The 20,332-nt window shown below is 39.2% G+C and overlaps 1 protein-coding gene across 5 annotated transcripts in view; it reads right to left on the bottom strand.

The window, feature by feature from the left end:
* The window catches only part of LOC122812119 (adhesion G protein-coupled receptor E2-like), a 1,702,710-nt gene that overhangs the window by 157,485 nt on the left and 1,524,893 nt on the right, over positions 1-20,332 (bottom strand). For all 5 annotated transcript variants that reach the window (XM_044084406.1, XM_044084405.1, XM_044084408.1 and 2 more), the window contains one exon: positions 18,308-18,399. In XM_044084406.1, coding sequence (XP_043940341.1) covers positions 18,308-18,399 — 92 coding nt within the window. The remainder of the gene's footprint in view (positions 1-18,307; positions 18,400-20,332) is intronic.

Here is a 20,332-nt window from a genome sequence, read left to right as displayed (position 1 = left end):
CTCTTGCTACCCACATAGTGCCTTTTTTAGGCAAGGCTCAAAAGACAAACCCACCTCCATAAGTATCAGAAGGGATAAGAAACTAAGAGTAATACTACTCAATGCCAGAAGTCTAAACCTCAAGATGCACGCACTCAAAACTCTCCTTAGCATGGAGAACATCGATATCTGTGCAGTAACAGAAACCTGGTTCAGGGCTCCCAAGAGCACCCCAGCACTACCAGGTTATACCTCATACCATGCTTTTCGGCCCCAAAACTTGGAACGAACCACAAAAGGAAGGGGAGTATCGATATTCATCAAAGATACCCACACCTCCAGGTTGGTGGCAAAGCACGAAGCATCAGAGATTATCCATGTGCAACTAACAGTGGGTAAAACTGCCTTCCAGTTTATAGCCTGCTACAGACCACCCTCCCAAACCCAGGAACCCCACTCGGCCTTTCTGAGAACACTGGGAAATATGAAGGTCTCTCCAAACACCATTATATTGGGTGACTTCAATTACCTAAACATAGACTGGGAGCATTATTCTAGCTCCAACACCCCAGCCCAAAGGTTCCTAGAATTTATAAACTCAAATGCTATGGAACAACTTGTTACCACTCTCACAAGAGGGGAAAACATACTGGACCTGATCATGACCAACATGGGGACTCTGTGCTCCAGACCAGAAGTTTATCCCTCACTGGTAAGATCAGACCGTAAACTAATCTCACTGGATATTCACTTCCCGACCCCACCCCCTGCCCAGAAAACCACAGTGAAAAACTTCTCTAAAGCAAATTTCACACTCCTCAAAACCGAGGTGGAATCCTTCAAAGCCCCCGGGTCTGTGGAAAATATGGCCCAGACCGCAGAATCCTTTATAAACACATTCTATGAACATCTTCAGGAATGCATGGATCATGCAATCCCAAATAAAACCAAGAACCAATCCTCCAAAGGCAGACGTCCTGTCTGGTGGACCCCAGCCATAAACAAACTATACAATAGAAGGAGGAAGCTACTAAATGATAGAGCAGAATCCCAAAAAGGGAAGGCATCACTGATCAGTATTATCAAAAAACTACAGGCACTCATAAAATTGTCTAAGGCCAGCTTCGAGAGAAAAATTGCACAGGACACTAAGGATAATCACAAGGCTTTCTTTAGTTATGTTAGGAACCTGGGTGTTAATTCCCAGATATGCTCAGAATTAGTCCAAAATGACAAAAAATACACTGAACCCACAGACATTGCCAACATCCTAGCTGACAGGTTCAGCGCAAACTCCCCACCAAAAGGGCAAATATCTATCCCAGCAGAGTGCTGCCCCCCTGACATCTCAGATGCTCAGGTAAGAGCCGCCCTCTCCAAAGCAAAAAACACAGCATCAATGGGACCAGATGGTGTCCCGGGCTGCATCCTACATGAATTCCAAGAAGAGCTAAACCCAAACATAAAACTACTGTTCAATATCAGTCTTACTACAGGATATGTGCCCAAAGAGTGATGTACAGCAACAGTTGTCCCTCTCCATAAAGGCGGTGCCTCAATGGATCCTGGAAACTATCGCCCCATAAGCCTGACTAGCTTGGTCTGCAAAGCTATGGAAAGGATCATCATGGACCTCATAAATAAAGATATTGGGGACCTACAGACACTGGATCCTACCCAGTTTGGCTTAAACCTAGTTGATTTCTTTGAAACAGTCATCAAGGCCATTGACGAGGGGAAGGTGGTCCACACAGCCTACCTGGACCTCGCAAAAGCCTTTGATACAATACCCCACTCGGGCATTATAGATAAGCTCACCAGCTTAAATATAAACCCCTATGTCACTAGATGGATTGAAAACTGGCTCAAGGACAGAACCCACATGGTTAGAATTGCTGGAGCCATGTCAGACTCCAAACCAGTTACAAGTGGTGTCCCACAAGGCTCAGTCCTGGGACCTCTCTTGTTCGGTATATATTTCTCGGAGGTACAGGCCAACATGGAAGGACTGTGGCTGACCAAGTTCGCAGATGACTGCAAACTGGGCGCCATAATCGACTCTCCAGCCGACACAAGCATCCTCCAAATGGGCCTCATAGAAACAGACAACTGGTGCCAGAGCCATGGCCTCAAGCTAAATGCCAAAACGTGTATAGTCATACCCTTTGGCAAAAACAAAGTGCCCACAAATTACCACATAGGTGGTAATCCATTAAGTACAGAAGAAGTAATTAGGGACCTGGGGACCCAAGTTGATAGCAATCTCTCATTTGACAACCACGTGGCCAAAGTGGTTAGCAAAACATTTTATATAGCCCACCTAATCATGAAGGGACTCACATCTAGATTAGGAGAGGTCATCGTGCCTCTTTACTCATCCGGCATCAGGCCCATAATTGAGTACAATGCCCCTTTTGGGATGTACCTTACCAGACACCTGCAGCAACTGGAAAGACCCCAAAAGTACCTCACCAAGAGGATCAAATGGCTCAAACAGATGCCATATGCTGCCCGGTTAAAGAAACTCCAGCTCTACTCAGTGGCATACCGCCTGTTCAGAGACGATCTGTGCCTGATGTATAAAGCCATGTCCAACCCGGAATTAATGGACATGCTGCACCTCAGAAAATCCAAATCCCATCGAGCTATGCGCTCGAGAGGCTTGAACCTCAGCAATGAAATAAATAGGACATGCTGGCGGGACAGATTCATAACCCAGAGGCTCCCTTCACTCTGGAATAAAATCCCAGTCCAGGATAGGCAGAGTCCTTCATTGACTCTCTTCAAGAGGAATCTTGATGAGTGGATGGGAGATCATAGGTTTACCCCGGGTATCACTTCTGTGTCACTGTTAGACAGAGGCACAGTATACTATCCTCGAAAAAGGGCATAGCAAAATAAATTTAAAATGGGTGGTGAAAGCCAAACACATTCTGGCTAGGCTTATAAATGCCCTAGGGCAGATAGCCTAGTATGAACCTATGAACCTATGAACATATGTCATTAACTTATCACAGAACAGCAATTACAGACACACAGATCCCTTGCAGCAATAACATGATGTGACACCTTCACATACCAACATATCTCACAATCATAGTGACACTTCTACCATGGTGCATTCATCCTGTACAATACCATTATTTTCTGTTGTCAAATGCTTATGTGTTCAAGATACATATTCAGCACCTGTTAGCATGTCATCCACAACAGTTATAATGTGTGCAATCACAGTGTGCGAGGACTTCACCATACTTTTCATCTCAGAAATTGTTTACTTCATATACATCTAATGTAATAACTTAGCATAGGTGCAGTGTGACAGCTATGTTAAGATCTCCACTGTGGTGCTTGTGGTTTATCCACATGTCATTATTCAGTAAAGTCACATGGCTTTCTGTTCAATTCCTGACAGGGGTAACATTATATGAATGCACTGACTTTAAGTAAACAGCACTGTATCTAGTTATTAATTATTATGTTGGATAATGATGTGTTATCACAGGCTGTGATTGCATGGCAGTGAAATGTTTATTTGGGGCATGTCATGCTGTGAGTGCTCCTGCACACATGCATTATGTACAGACTTGTATAACAAATTCATAGATAGACTGTGATTCAATTTTGGGACAATGTGTGTCCTAACATGATGGAAACAGCTTCCTTGTCAAAGAGGCAGTCATATTATAATGCTGACTGTTATGTGGACAGTTACATGCATAGCTCCTTTCCAATATTGTAAATAAATCCAGTTGTTTATATTATATTCATGCCTCCCATCTTAATACACACATTCAGTTCAGTTGTTTGTGACAGTCTCCTTTGCTATCTGATGGGGTACATGCAGTCAATACAGAAGTCAGAAGAGAGACATAAAAATAGGCAGGGGCTTGAATCTGGTAGCATCTGTTTGTCATACAATGGTGGCTTACATACAGACAATATTTATAGCACACTCAACGCGTCATCTTTTTCAGGTCTTTTCCTACCAAAGAGGTCATTCATATACCTTATATTATAGGAAAATCCTGTAAGCCTTTCAAGGATGTTCTGCATGACATGACTGATACGCGTATTTCTGTTGAGACCATGATTGTTATGTATCTCTCTGATATCTATTCTGGCATGTGTTTGAAAATGACATGAAGAAATGTTTTTTATGTCATTCATTGTTCATATACATTACCTGTTCATAAGATAATTATGATCTGTATTGCATGTCTTCATCCGGACATGGCTTCAATATTACAATTGTTTTCATAGGTTCATAGGTTCATACTAGGCTATCTGCCCTAGGGCATTTATAAGCCTAGCCAGAATGTGTTTGGCTTTCGCCACCCATTTTAAATTAATTTTGCTATGCCCTTTTTCGAGGTTAGTATACTGTGCCTCTGTCTAACAGTGACACAGAAGTGATACCCAGGTTAAACCTATGATCTTCCATCCACTCATCAAGATTCCTCTAGAAGAGAGTCAATGAGGGACTCTGCCTAACCTGGACTGGTATTTTATTCAAGAGTGAAGGGAGCCTCTGGGTTATGAATCTGTCCCTCCAGCATGTCCTATTTATTTCAGTGCTGAAGTTCAAAGCTCTCGGGCACGTAGCTCGATGGGATTTGGATTTTCTGAGGTGCAGCATGTCCATTAATTCCGGGTTGGACATGGCTTTATATGTAAGGCACAGATCGCCCCTGAACAGGCGGTATGCCACTGAGTAGAGCTGGAGTTTCTTTACTCGGCAGCATATGGCATCTGTTTGAGCCCTTTGATCCTCTTGGTGAGGTACTTTTGGGGTCTTTCCAGTTGCTGCAGGTGTCTGGTAAGGTACATCCCAAAAGGGGCATTGTACTCAATTATGGGCCTGATGAGGGATGAGTAAAGAGGCACAATGACCTCCCCTGGTCTAGATGTGAATCCCTTCATGATTAGGTGGGCTATATAAAATGTTTTTCTAACCACTTTGGCCATGTGGTTGTCAAATGAAAGACTGCTATCAACTTGGGTCCCCAGGTCCCTAATTACTTCTTCTGTACTTAATGGATTACCACCTATGTGGTAATTTGTGGGCACTTTGTTTTTGCCAAATGGGATGACTATACACTTTTTGGTGTTTAGCTTGAGGCCATGGCTCTGGCACCAGTTGTCTGTTTCTATGAGGCCCTTTTGGAGGATGCTTGTGTTGGCTGGAGAGTGGATTATGGCACCCAGTTTGCAGTCATCTGCGAACTTGGTCAGCCACAGTCCTTTCATGTTGGCCTGTACCACCAAGAAATATATACCGAACAAGAGAGGTCCCAGGACTGAGCCTTGTGGGATGCCACTTGTAACTGGTTTGGAGTCTGACATGGCTCCAGCAATTCTAACCATGTGGGTTCTGTCCTTGAGCCAGTTTGCAACCCATCTAGTGACATAGGGGTTTATATTTAAGCTGGTGAGCTTATCTATAATGCCCGAGTGGGGTATTGTATCAAAGGCTTTTGTGAGGTCCAGGTAGGCTGTGTGGACCACTTTCCCCTCATCAATGGCCTTGGTGACTGTTTCAAAGAAATCAACCAGGTTTAAGAGGCAGGATCTGCCCTTAACAAAGCCAACTGGGTAGGATCCAGTGTCTGTAGGTCCCCAATATCTTTATTTATGAGGTCCATGATGATCCTTTCCATAGCTTTGCAGACCAAGCTAGTCAGACTTATGCGGCGATAGTTTCCAGGATCCGTTGAGGCACCACCTTTGTGCAGAGGGACCACTGTTGCTGTATGCCACTCTTTGGGTACATATCCTGTAGTAAGGCTGAGATTGAACAGTAGTTTTATGTTTGGGTTTATCTCTTCTTGGAGTTCATGTAGGACGCAGCCGGTGACACCGTCTGGTCCCATTGATGCTGTGTTTTTTGCTTTGGAGAGGGTGGCTCTTACCTGAGCATCTGAGATGTTGGGGGGGCAGCAATCTGCTGGGATAGATATTTGCCCTTTGGTGGGGAGGGAGAAGTTTGTGCTGAACCTGTCAGCTAGGATGTTGGCAATGTCTGTGGGTTTGGTGTATTTTTTGTTATTTTGGACTAATACTGAGCATATCTGGGAATTCCCACCCAGGTTCCTAACATAACTAAAGAAAGCCTTGTGATTATCCTTACTGTCCTGTGCAATTTTTCTCTCGAAGCTGGCCTTAGACGATTTTATGAGTGCCCGTAGTTTTTTGCTAATACTGATCAGAGATGCCTTCCCTTTTTGGGATTTTGCTCTATCATTTAGTAGCTTCCTCCTCCTATTGTATAGTTATTTTATGGCTGGGGTCCACCAGACAGGACGTCTGCTTTTGGAGGATTGGGTCTTGCTTTTATTTGGGATTGCATGATCCATGCATTCCTGAAGGTGTTTATAGAATGCATTTTTAAAGGATTCTGCGGTCTGGGCCGTATTTTCCACAGGCCAGGGGGCTTTGAAGGATTCCACCTCGGTTTTTAGGAGTGTGAAATTTACTTTAGAAAAGTTTTTCACTGTGGTTTTCTGGGCAAGAGGTGGGGTCGGGATGTGAATCTCCAGTGAGATTAGTTTATGGCCTGATCTTACCAGTGAGGGATACACTTCTGGTCTGGAACATAGATTCTCCATGTTGGTGATGATCAGGTCCAGTATGTTTTCCCCTCTTGTGGGAGTGGTAACAAGTTGTTCCATAGTATTTGAGTTTATAAATTCTAGGAACCTTTGGGCTAGGGTGTTGGAGCTAGAGTAATGCTCCTAGTCTATGTTTGGGTAGTTGAAGTTGCACAATATAATGGTGTTTGGAGAGACCTTCATATTTTCCAGTGTTCTCAGGAAGGCTGAGTGGGGTTCCTGGGTTTGGGGGGGTGGTCTGTAGCAGGCTATAAACTGGAAGGCAGTTTTACCCACTGTTAGTTGTACATGGATAGTCTCTGATGCTTCGTGCTATTCCACCAACCTGGAGGTGTGGGTATCTTTGACGAATATTGATACTCCCCCTCCTTTTGTGGTTTGGTCCAAGTTTTGGGGCCGATACAGCTTAATGGCAGATTAGTGATTCCATAAATGGAAGATTAGTGATTCCATAAACGTTTCTTACTGTGTGGCATATTGCCATTTCATCAATAATTGTGATTGGCCCTCTGTTACAACACTTTCTACTGTGTTACTGCTGTTGAATTATTATGTTACTGTTCACTGTAATTCCACGTGAGCATGCCCAGTATTACAGTGTTGGTGATGCTGGCAAATCAGCAATGGTAAAACCAAGTTGATGACATGTCATCTACTCCATCTTCTCATTTCTCACTTACATATGTTTATCAGATTAGCATTTAGCATTTAGATAACTATGCAACACCTATTTTCTATAATCATTGGTGATCAATCCCTTTCCTATTGGTATCACTGTTATTTCTTTGCAAAAACATGTCCATTTCTGATTTATCTAATATTGTAGCTGTTAAGGTTCTTTTGTTCTTGTGTATACACGCTGAGGTGGAAAATACAGAGATGTTGTCAGCCTGCATACATAAATTCCATGTGTGTATACATCTCATATGCAATAACTGGATTCTGTGCATTCATCCTATAAAGTATCTTCTGTCCTTACTGTAATCTCACGTCAGCATTTACTTGACAGGTATATGACCTGTTCACTTGTCTTTGTTACACTCCAGATTTATGTCACTATCACATCCTTTTTTAACATGTCTATTTTTATTTATCAGTATAACTGGGATTGTCCTTGACATTAATTATCATTATATCATTATTGCAGGATTTATGTCAGAAATGCTTATTATATACTTTGTCATATTTACCTCCAGGATGTGTGTACACTTTAAATATTTCCCATTCAACATTAATTATTAAGTATAATTCAGATTAGTGTAAAATACCCATGTTTCACTTAACCTTATTCTGGATTCTTTCCTATACTTGCCTTTAATATATAAGGGCTTGCGCACATGCTCATATGTGAGCATTGCCTATATGTGAGCCATTGTGTTTACATTCTTTGGTCATGCTTGCAAGCACCTTTCCATGGCTGCAAACACTATTGCTGGCCATGAAAATGTGTTTGCAAGCATGTAGGTGCAATGAGCAGCATGCATATTTGATTAGTGCAGTGGCTTATTGCCCTGACATGCTTAAATTATGTAGGTAGCATGGCACCCACACAATTGTTAATGAATCCCAGGGATTATTTCAAGTGCTTTTGTAATAAAATTAATTAATTTTCTTATCTTTGCTATGTGATATTTCCTTCTTTTTAATATGAGAAAATAATTTACACTGAACAAGTAAGGCAAATAAAAGTACCTTACTTGTTAAACCTAAAATTTTTTTTTTTCTTACTTTCCTATTAAGATAGTGCATATGAAAATGGGAATAGTGTTATTAATATTAGAACTTAATACAAAAATAACTAACTTGTGTCTCTACAGTAGGAGACAGACAACAATTATAGAAATCCTATTAAAATAAGAAGATGAGCTTCTGTCTTTAAATCTAATTGCATTTCTCATAGTTGTCTGCCTTTTATTAATACAGTTCAGTTACTGATGTAGTCTACAAGGTAGGGTATACTTCACTGAATTGCCTTTACTTCATTTATGATATTAAATATATGTTATCAATCTGGTCAGTTAATGAAAGGCATTCTTGTTATAATCAAGTGCATTATCTGTCTTTGATGGTGGTATTTGGTTTAGCATTCCTATTAATTAAGCCACAAAAAGTTTAGCTGTAAATAGGTGGGATTATTCTTTAAACAAAGAATGTAATGGATGCAGATCAGGAGCCCTTTTTGGATTTAAAAGGGGTGAACTATCATGTTGTTTCAGCCAGAAATAAAAATAAATAGACTACCTTCATGGAACTATGGAGGTAGTTTACACCAAGTCAGAAAGAAAATGACATTACAAAACCTAAGCAGAAAGGTTGTCAAAATTCATGCTTCTGAGAAAGAAAGAAGACTAGTTAATTTTATAATAATATCTTTCAAAAAGAGCTGATTATAAACTGGAGGATGAAAAAACGTGATGATATTATTCCGTAACTGCGTGTATATATATATATATATATATATATATATATATATATATATATATATATATATATATATATATATATATATATATAAAAGCACTTTACTATCTTGAAGTACTGAAATCTCGAATGTCAGTATCTCGAGACAAAAATGCCAAAAGTGCAGTTGAGCGAAACTGCACTTGACAGAATTCGAAGTGACGAATTTGCAGTTGTGGTGGTGCGGTACATGGGATTGCTGTGTTTGTAAGTTGCGGTGTATTGTGGGATATGGTTAGCCTGCCATCATGTGCATATATGTGGAGATTTAGGTAAGTTTTTTTAAGGGTTTTGGGTAGGGATTTAAGTGCATGTGATTGTGTTGGGAAGTTTTAGGTGTAAGTTAGGGTAGGTAGGTAAGAGTGTGAATGTGTAAGTGTTGTGAGTGGTGGTGTTTGTATGTATGTGGAGTGTTTGTGCAATGGGAATATAGAGTATGTAGCGGTGGGTTTAGTATCTTTGTCTTTTTAGTGCAACCTCGGAGTTAGTATATATAAGCAGTGGGGGTGTGGGAGCACAGCACCCCCCCCACACATGGGGCTTGCAATGGGGTTTGCTTGTGTGTATTTGTGTTGTGTCTGTGTGTGTCTTGTTTTTCTGTAATGTGGGGAGGAAGGTGTATGCATGTTTGTGTCATGGATGGTGTATTTAAAAGTCATGATTTTGAATTTTGCGCTTTTGGGGGTTTCGATATTGTGAAAGTTCGGCTTTATAGTCTCGAGATATTGAAATTCGAGATTATAAAGTGAATTTATATATATATATATATATATATATATATATATATATATATATATAGGTTTGCATGCTCAGCTGAAGCTGGATGGCAGCAACTCATCTGATTGCAAAACATAAACTTGTTACTGTTATGTTTGTTTTATGAATTAACAATAAATATGATTCAATCTTAAAAAAAGATGTTTTTTCCCTAACTTTTTGAATTGCTGTGACACAAGAGTTGCAGACAGTTGTCCAGCTTGATAGCAAATAAGTAACACAGAGAGACAAAATATAATCTAAACTCAGTGAAGTCTATATTGCAAAACTGAACTCCATGAAACTTCTGTGTACCACATAATGTAATCTCTAGCTATCTCATTAAACATTTAAACATATATGGACATGGGTTCATGGTTTATAGGTTCATGCCAGGTTATAGATCAGTTTCATCACTTGTCACCTAGCCTCAAGATCCCATTTGGTCAGTACCCTATAACATGCACTCTATATTCTTCATACCCTATTTTTAAAGTCATGAGGTAGAATGCATTACATTACAATAATACTGTTTAAAATGATAAATGTCTACAACAATGAGGTAGTGTGTATTATTTTACAATCATAAGCTTTGTTGTTAAGCAAATAACGCTTCATTCAGTAGAATTCTTCTTAACTCTGGAATAATCCATATATCAGAATTCTTCAACAGTAGGATATATGGAGACTTTAACATGTGCATTAGTACTAAAGTTCTATCCTTGCTTTTCGAACAGCGCCTGCTACAAGAAGCTTCTTTTGGGAACAGATCATCAGGAGATTTTCTCTGCAAGTCCTGACTATCAGTTCTTATAATGTCCACTTTCTTAAAAAAAGACTGTTTGTGACACTTTTTTTTGCTGGTCTTTCTGAAACATTTTTTTTCTCATCTGCTTTATTTGTTTCTGGCTACCTGAGTGCCCTCATCCATCCTTGAGTCTACAGACTCTACTATTACTGCCGCAGACTATCTCTGTTCTAAGGCTGGGGCCAACATAGAACCTAAGGGCCTCTGCTACTAACCCCAGACTATCTGTGTTCTAAGGCTGGGGCCAGCACAGAACCTAAGGGTCTCTACTACTAGCCCTGGACTACCTGTGTTCTAAGGCTGGTGTCACCACAGCACCTAAGGGCATCCTGGGAGGTCATGCTGCTGATTTTTTTTTTAATTTATGACCTACCATGTGGTAGTTGCACTCCACTTCATTTGCCTATTACATCTAAGACATACACCCCTCTATGGCCCATGCCTCCCAGCAGAGAGCACATAGATGAACACTCTCCACCATTGGATGGACACACCCATCCATCACTGTCAGCATGTCAGACATCCAAGACACTAAATGAACCAGGGTCACCTGAGCCATAGTTAAGACTTTATGCCTCTACACCATGGCATTGGCTATGTCACTTTTATATTGATGTATTTATATTGTAGCGATTTCTACAATTTCTCTGCAGCATATCATCTTCTGTACAAACTTTGTCAGATCTTGGTGCAGCTGCTTTATCAATTGTTACATCTTTAGACTATGAACTCTTTCCCTTGACCTCTGAATTCTTACTTTATCTCTAGACTCTAACCCATAAGTTTGCTAGTCTTCAGCAGTTTTTGCTATAATAACATTTTTTGCCTCTTCTGATTTCTTTTTCAGCATTTACTTAACTTTTTATTGACTTTCAGGCTTTACCAATGTAGTTGATGTAGAAAATATGATTTTCATCATTCTGTCCATTCTATGGTGGAGTATTCTTATATTTTATTAATTGCAAGAAGACAATTTTCCCAACCTTTTCTGTGGGTGTTTCTAAGGAAATATTTCACTGTTTGAACTGCACTTTCATAGGTTCACAGGTAAGTACTAGGTTAGCTGCCCTTGCAGGCCATTACAAGCCTAGCAAGTTACACTTTTGGTGCTTGAATTAACCCTATACCATTTGGTGTTAGATTGGCCTTATCCATCCTATAGTTGATAATTGTAAATTACCGCTAGTGAGAATAAATGGGATCATACTATAGATAATTTAAATGGACCCATGTATGGAATAAAACATTTAGGAGTTGCATCTGTTATTACTGCATATTATATTGTATAGCATTATAGTATTATGTTATTATAGTATTAGTATTGGAAGCAGTCCTGGGGTACATATTCTATTACCTATCCATCAATCCATGTTGCGCTGGAATATGGACAGGATGTGCTGTATTTTAATGTGAATGGATGAGTCTGATTCCAGAACAGTGATATCCTCTGTACCTGTTCCTCCAAGCCATTCTGTTGATGTTAAAGAAGAGGCTTAGATTCCTGAACTGAGAATTTCTGATGCATTTTGTCTTGCTGATATTCAGTAGGTACATCAGTATTTGGTTGGAGGAGCATTATATGCTAGACACAGTCTGTATGATACTGAGTATAGTGACAGGGCTGTATGTTAGTGCATGTAGGACATATTGTTTAGGACTTCTAGCCTTCTAGTAAGATATCCCTGTGGGAGGTGGACAACCCACCACTGGACAAGTAATCAAAGAGCCTCAATCCTCACCACTGGCAACAGAGGGTGACGTACACTGGGAAGATGACAAGTACACACACAGTATTTCTAGATACAGCTCTCTGGACCAAGTGCAGTTTCCCTTAGCACACAGAGACCAGAGTCAGTCTGGGGTTGGTTTCTTCTCTTTCTCCAGATCCCAAAAAGAGTCCATACTGGCACAGCTATAGAGATGAGATCTCAGCTGAGTGACCAAGCCAAGACCTACCAGCACCCTCTCTGTCCAAGCAGTGCTTCATGTCCCTGACCAAGTAGATGACACACATGATTTACATACATGTGTGCACAAACAACACTGAAGGACAGTCTCAAATAAATAAAGAAAAATATCTAAACTAAGCTTTACTATAGTCCTGATTGTATCTAAGAGAGTTACTATACCCTGGAAACTTACTTATAGAGCAAGGCAGATGTGGTGAATGGATATTCTAGTTGTTATCAGGTCCAGGACATAATACAGAATGCCCTGTCTCACTAAGAGACTTCTCAAATTAATATCTCAAATATTACTGCTGGAATAGCTTGCAGAATGACATCATTTCTTGTCATCTGACTCTAGTTCCCAGAAAAAAAAAACCACCACTGGAAGCTAGCAGTATTTAGCATCTACCTGTAAAAATACATAGACATCAGATCTTTGGCAAATGCTGAAAGTCATAAAACAACTGCATTCCTTCATGCTTTCAAAACTGTTAATTAGTTCACTCTGAAGACAATACAGAAATCTTCTCAGCACAGACTCTGTGTCTCTAGCCACCTTGATAATTGAAAGATACCATATTTTATTGCATAGCCATAAAGTCATTTAATTTCAGCTATTTTTTGAAGTTAACTTCATGTACTCCACTTTCCTTTATTAATATATATATATACATTTAAACAGTTGCAATAGTGCATGTACATTTCTGTCCTCTTCCAGCAGGGCACACTATGGATACATTTCAAACAGCACTTTGAAAAAACCTTTTCAACACACACTTCTGTAGCAGCAGTTTGATATACCCATGACATACAGTTCTAATACATTTGTAACACAACCATCTTATATAAATCATGTTGACATTCACAAATGACATATAATTATTTACAAAATTCCAGATAGCTATGCTGGCAGCATCCCCTTTTGTCACAGAGAGTTCCATTTGTTGCTTGTGTCTGGAAATATACATGCCAAAGGGGCATTATACTCAATAACTGGCCTAATGAAGGCTGAGTAAAGTGGGAAAATGACATCTTTAGATGTAGACATGGTCCCTTTGTTATAAGCTGTATAATACAGAATGACTTTCTTCTGACTGTGGACAGATGTTGGATAAAAGTTAGCTCACTGTCCACAAAAGTTCCCAAATCCTGAACAAATGTGTAATCTCTTAGGGGTGTACTGCCAATGTTTTAGTTTCCTGGGGTAGATGATTTCCCAAAGGATAAGATAATGTATTTTTTGGCATTTGGTTTTAGTTCGTGATTTTTGCAGCAGTTATTTGTTTCAGGACAAATGTTCCTGCTGGATGGTTAAGTCATTTGTGTATTCATTGACTGATCCTAGCTTGCAGTCATCTGCAAACTTAATCAACCAGTGGTATTTGGTATTGGCTTTTACTTCAGAGCAGTAGATGTCAACCAAGATAGGCCCCTGCACAGAATCCTGGGGGACTCCACTGGTGATTATCTCTTTGTGGAGGTAACTTCTCCTATTTTGATTTCTGTGTCCTATCTGTGAGCCATGAGGCAATCCAGCAGGTGAGATAAGTGTTCCCTTAGCTTTTCTATTATGCCTGAGTGATGGATTGTGTCAAAAGTTTTGGCAAGGTCAAGGTATTTGATGCATACTGTTTTACCTGTATCCATTGCTTTGGTAACCTTTTCAAAAATGTTCACCATGCTGAGTAAGCATGACCTACTCTTGACAAATCCAAACTAGAACTGGTCCATTTGGAGGTTCCTTATGATTTGATAAGTTCCATGATAAGTGTTTCCATGGCTTTGCATATGAGGTTGGTCAGATATATGGGTCTGCGATTACCTAGGTCTGTAGAAGGTTCTCCCTTATGCAGGGGGTGACTGTAGCTGTTCTCCATTCACTTGTTATAAAGCCTGTATGGAGGTTGAGGTTAGACAGTGTTGTTGGGGGTGGCTAAGTCATGTTTCATGCTATTTAAGATGCATCCAGGGATACTGTCAGGAGCCATCAATGCACTTCTCCTTTTGACTGAGGATGATATGAACTGCAATTTATATTCTGAATTCCCATTCATGCACATATCTTCTGCATTTCTGGTTAATATATTGTAGACCATTGTCAGATATGAGACTATTAGATAAGTTTTGTCTTGAGAATATTGACTTTAATGCATCAATCACACTTGTATTTGTTGTGTCTGTCAGTTTGATTATTTCAGAGATGCCAGAATAATAATGGACACACATGGCTTTTCTGAAATGGGAAACATCTGCTGCCACTGCACAATCTATAACTGGTTAAGCAATCAGTTCATCCTTGGCATTGTTGTAATGGTATGCACCAGAGATGGCACAATTCATTGTAATGGTATGGACTACAGATGGCACAACTCATTGTAATGGTATGTGTTACCTATGGCAAAACCCAGAATGGTATGCATTACAGATGGCACAATTCATTATAATGCTATGTACTACATATGGCACAAGTCATTGTAATGTTATGCAGTAAAGATGGCAAAATACATTGTAATGGCATACACTACAGATTGCACAACTCATAATGGCATGCATTACAGATCTAAAACTCATAATGGCATGCACTACAGATGGCACAACTCATTGTAATCAAATTGACACAAACTAGTATAAAAGTAGAAACGAGCAAGCTCCAGGTAAACAACAACACTGTTTATTAAATCCATTAAATTTGTATGCACTTTCATCAGAGAAAGTGCTCCAACTTCATCAGACTACACCTCAAACAGCAACACTTCATTTTATACTAATACAAGTCAATTGAAACCAGTTACAACTTGTAAATTGATCCTGATCACAACAAATACCTTCAAGTTAAATACTTTTAACTGCACCAAGTCATTATGTGAAAAAGTTCATCATAAGTAAAATATGCAGCCAACAGATCTTAAAATGAAAAATATAAAAATATTTATACTATAGGTAACAGATATGTTAGTATAAATTTAAAATTTAAGATTTAAAAATGATTACTATTTATATATGCATACATTAGTAAAACCAGATTTAAAAATATGTTGTGATCAGGATCAATTTACAAGTTGTAATTGGTTTTAATTGACTTGTATTAGTATAAAATGAAGTGTTGCTGTTTGAGGTGTTGTCTGATGAAGTTGGAGCACTTTCTCCAACGAAAGCGCTTATGAATTTAACAGATTTAATAAACAGTGTTGTGTTGTTTACCTGGAGCTTGCTCATTTCTACTTTTATACAACTCATTGTAATGGTATGCATTACAGATGGCACAAGTCATTGTAATGGTATGCACTACAGATGACACAACTCATAATGGTATGCACTACAGATGGCACAAGTCATTGTAATGATATGCACTACAGATGGCACATCTCACTGTAACGGTATGCACTAACGATGGCACAAGTCATTGTAATGATATGCACTACAGATGGCACATCTCACTGTAACGGTATGCACTAACGATGGCACAAGTCATTGTAATGATATGCACTACAGATGGCACATCTCACTGTAACGGTATGCACTAACGATGGCACAAGTCATTGTAATGATATGCACTACAGATGGCACATCTCACTGTAACGGTATGCACTAACGATGGCACAAGTCATTGTAATGGTATGCACTACAGATGACACAACTCATAATGGTATGCACTACAGATGGCACAAGTCATTGTAATGGTGTGCACTACAAATGACACATCATTGTAATGGTATGCGCTACAGATGGCACATCTCACTGTAACAGTATGCACTAACGATGGCACAAGTCATTGTAATGGTATGCACTACAGATGACACAACTCATAATGGTATGCACTACAGATGGCACAAGTCATTGTAATGGTATGCACTACAGATGACACAACTCATAATGGTATGCACTACAGATGGCACAAGTCATTGTAATGGTAAGCACTACAGATGGCACAACTCCCTACTAAATATTTACTTGATGCCACTTTCCTGGCTTCAAAGAAACTGCATTGGTGGGACACTTTTAATGATACTTTAATATTTAGAGCTAGAACATCCCATGACTGAGAACACAAACCTGAACCCTACTCAGTTCATAGAAGTGTTCTAACTCATTGCTGTATTGTTATACATTATAGCATATGTAGAAGAATCCACCACAAATTAAAGGTAGAGAAAGATGATTGATGTACCCATTCTCTGAGTTCTGCTGATGACATGCTCATCAGAACATAGCAAAACAAGACCATAGAAACAGCTGCATCCTACACCTACAGATTGCTAATATGCAAAAACAAATGCAGAGCCATTGGAGATGCACACTATCCCCAACTGAGTATGACAGCCACACTTTATTGTACCACTCTCCCCATACTGTTCCCACAGACCTGCTACCAATGGGATCTGCAGCAGAGTGGATCTTGTCATTAATATAATATGTAACTATTCCCAGCTTGAAGTCATTACAACAGAGCTGGGAACATTTGCGAATCACTCTGTGGCATGACTGTGATCCAGAACAGTCCAGTGTCATATTGCCATATCCATCCTGTATTCCAAGGATTGTTATAAATATAAACTGCTATCTAGTTTTACAAGTCTCATCTCTGGACCTAGCTGGCAGTCCATAGCTATAGTACATATCTGGAGGAGGTACAGTAAAGTGCAAGGTGGAAAGGCTAATGTAACGGGTAGTTTGCATTGGTGTTAAATGACCACAGTTCTAATGATGTTTATAACTACAGTGAATGACCCACATCACACTGTTAAGCATAGAACACTACTTAATATTAGCAATACTGCAGTTATCTTATCCGAGTATTCCTTTAGACCTTTTATCTTCCTGATGGATTTATTGCCTGTCTTCCTACATCCCAGTCCAGGAATTCTCTTAAACGTGTGACATCAACTGCCATATTAGGCAATTCTGTTTGCAGCTCACTTCTGCACACCTTAACCCCCAATAATGTTCCCCTAATGCCATCTGTGCAATCTCAGATAATTTTTTTAGCTTTATATCATGTGATTTCTCAGTCCTTCAAATGATTTGTTCATTCATTTGTGATATGTATGCAATTAGTAACTGAATATATGTCTGTGTGCTGTAATTTTTAATTATCATTAAGTGTTTGCAGTTTGCACCTGTTCTTGCAATATATTTCCTCTTCATTATATACCTGCTTGCCAAACTCTTGTTGATGCTGTTTATTCCTTTTCAATAGCTATTCTATTGCCCTACTATTTAGTCTTTTTGATCTGTTTCAAATGATTTGTAATGCCAGTCTTTTTACTCTGCACAAGATACAGCCACTTTGCATGAAAACATTTACCTGATTTACCATATTCATTTACTGTGTTCTAATTAAAACAGATGTATATCTGCCAAACTTTTGTCCATTTAACAAAACGATGACTAAATTATATCGTTAACTTGGCACAAGAAAAATACTATTTTTCTAGTAACATCTCACTCAACATCATATAAAAGTTTACAAAATACTACTTATGCCATACTTCACAAAATCATCTTAATTTCCTACCATTAACATTTCCCAGCCAAATGGGACACTCATTCCCCTTCATCAGAGGTGCATTAGTTTTAAAACCCTACACTTTGTACTGCATAGTTACCTGTGACCTTGTTTAATACCATTTGAGTGATGCTTCAGGTTTATACACCTTACACTATGACTCTAATAAGCAAAACAGTAATTAACATCTTATAAAACATCTTAAAAATGTATGTTTGTAAGTATTAGCTTTGCCTACTTTGTATTCTTGATAGTTGAAACATCTTTGTTGAGTGTTGAAAATTTCTCTCTCAATATGTGAATTGTTATGGTAAATAGAATCAAGTTCACCTGAAATGAATAACAAAGGTGTAGCCACTGTGATTAGGTTTATAGTACACAGTTTGACATATGGAGTAGAAGTTTTACAACAAAAATATATAATTTCTTATAAACGATATTACATTTTAGATCATATTAACTCACATATGCTCATTCATGTTCCTGGCAGCATTTTTTTATGATTTATTAGGCTTCCTTTTACTATAATTCCTATTTCCACCTATTTTATATACAACAAATGTTTAACTGAATCATTCTGATATTACAGTTAGTTTATTCTCTGAACAGGATTCATTACACACTTCCCACAAGTGTGAGTCAGATTTGGCCTCCACTGATAACACTGTTGTGCAGGGGAAACTTGGGGGTCAAGGTTCAGGCCAGTCAATGAAAGCTGAATAAAAGGATATAACTGTGATTGCAAAGCATATATGAGACTTACACAGGATTCAGAGGTGTCTGGCTACTAATAGCACCCTTCCAAATATACACATAAATGGAAATTGTGGCATCAGTAATAAGGAAGAATGACTACCACCATGAAGCAGATACCAGTGCACATGAATAGTATTGTCTACACACAGCAAAAAGTTATTTTGTTCATGTCTCAACGTAGGTGTCCTCTGTGTGGATTTCACATACTCTACATACATCGGCATGGATTTTGTCTGTGTACTCTAGACTCCTTCCACCTCCCAAACACATCATACTCCACTTCTCCAAGTTGTCCATAGGTTTAAATGTAGAATGTGAGTGTCAGTGTGTATTCTGCATTAGATTGGTGCACTGTCCAAGACAGGTTTCAGTGCCTGGCACCCACTGGCTGTGCATATAGTCTCTGGCATGCTCATGACCCTTTAAAGGATACAGCATGTTTTAAGTAAATGATGGCTGGATAAATCAATTGCATGTCTCTAACAGTCAAACATCAAGTACTATGTTTCACAAGAGATGCCAGGTGGTATTTTGTCCAAATGCAACATACCTCACTTACTACTGATACACAATGTGATTCTTAATACAAATACACAAGTGCTTGCCAGTGTCTATGACATACTCATTATATGGGTACCCATACTGCTTCTGTTTGCCCACTATCTCTGAAAACTAAAGCATGCCAGCTGACAACATACTAGACACAGACACTTTTCCCAGGTCTGAGGTAATGCCACTGCCATTCTGTGGGCAGCCATCAGCAGGATTCTAAATAACTTCTTGGAACACATGGTGTCACATAGATAGGAATATATCCAAGTGCCCCAAAGTATCACTGAGAAGACACCTGTTAATATTTGGCTTCCTCTGCATAGCAGGTATTCTCAGAATTACTCTGTATTAGACAGAAACATACAACAATACATGCAAATAGCACAAGTGATGCTGCAAATGACTTCATGCTTTCACTGTGAAGGTGATATGTGTTTACTGTGGTTACATAATGAATATTTGTGCCAAGATCCAAGCAGCACACATAACTACTACATTTAGCTTGGTTCTGTCTTACAGCATACATTTAGAGCAGCAGTATGCCACATGGGCACATGCTTTGGAAGGTAGTATAACCCCTGCAGCCCTGGCCACACAGAGGGACATAAGTAGACTAAAACATCAATGTAGGTACATTTTGTTACCCTAGGATATAGCTCTGCTGTCTGGGCACCTACAATGAGGAGCTGCAATGTGCATCACTTAAAGTTCATTCCACATCTTCTGTATAGTACATGCTGCATAACCAGACTGTTAGCATGATGGATTTAGGTGCCCCATTTCCAGAGAAGGAATATCCTCCTGACAAAGGTATAGGATTGGGGCCTTAAGGCAGATGAATCAGTATCAAAATGACATGATGGAGGATGTCCTGCTTGGGATGTTATATTAAACAAGTCATGTCCACTTCAGGATATATAAACATATCCATGTATTGTGCAAGACAAATGTTTAG

Source organism: Protopterus annectens, chromosome 9.part0 (assembly GCF_019279795.1).
Source record: "Protopterus annectens isolate FY-2018-M chromosome 9.part0, PAN1.0, whole genome shotgun sequence".
NCBI lineage: Eukaryota > Metazoa > Chordata > Ceratodontiformes > Protopteridae > Protopterus > Protopterus annectens.
Note: the sequence above shows the minus strand (reverse complement) of the source record. Positions and strands in the feature narration are given on the sequence as shown.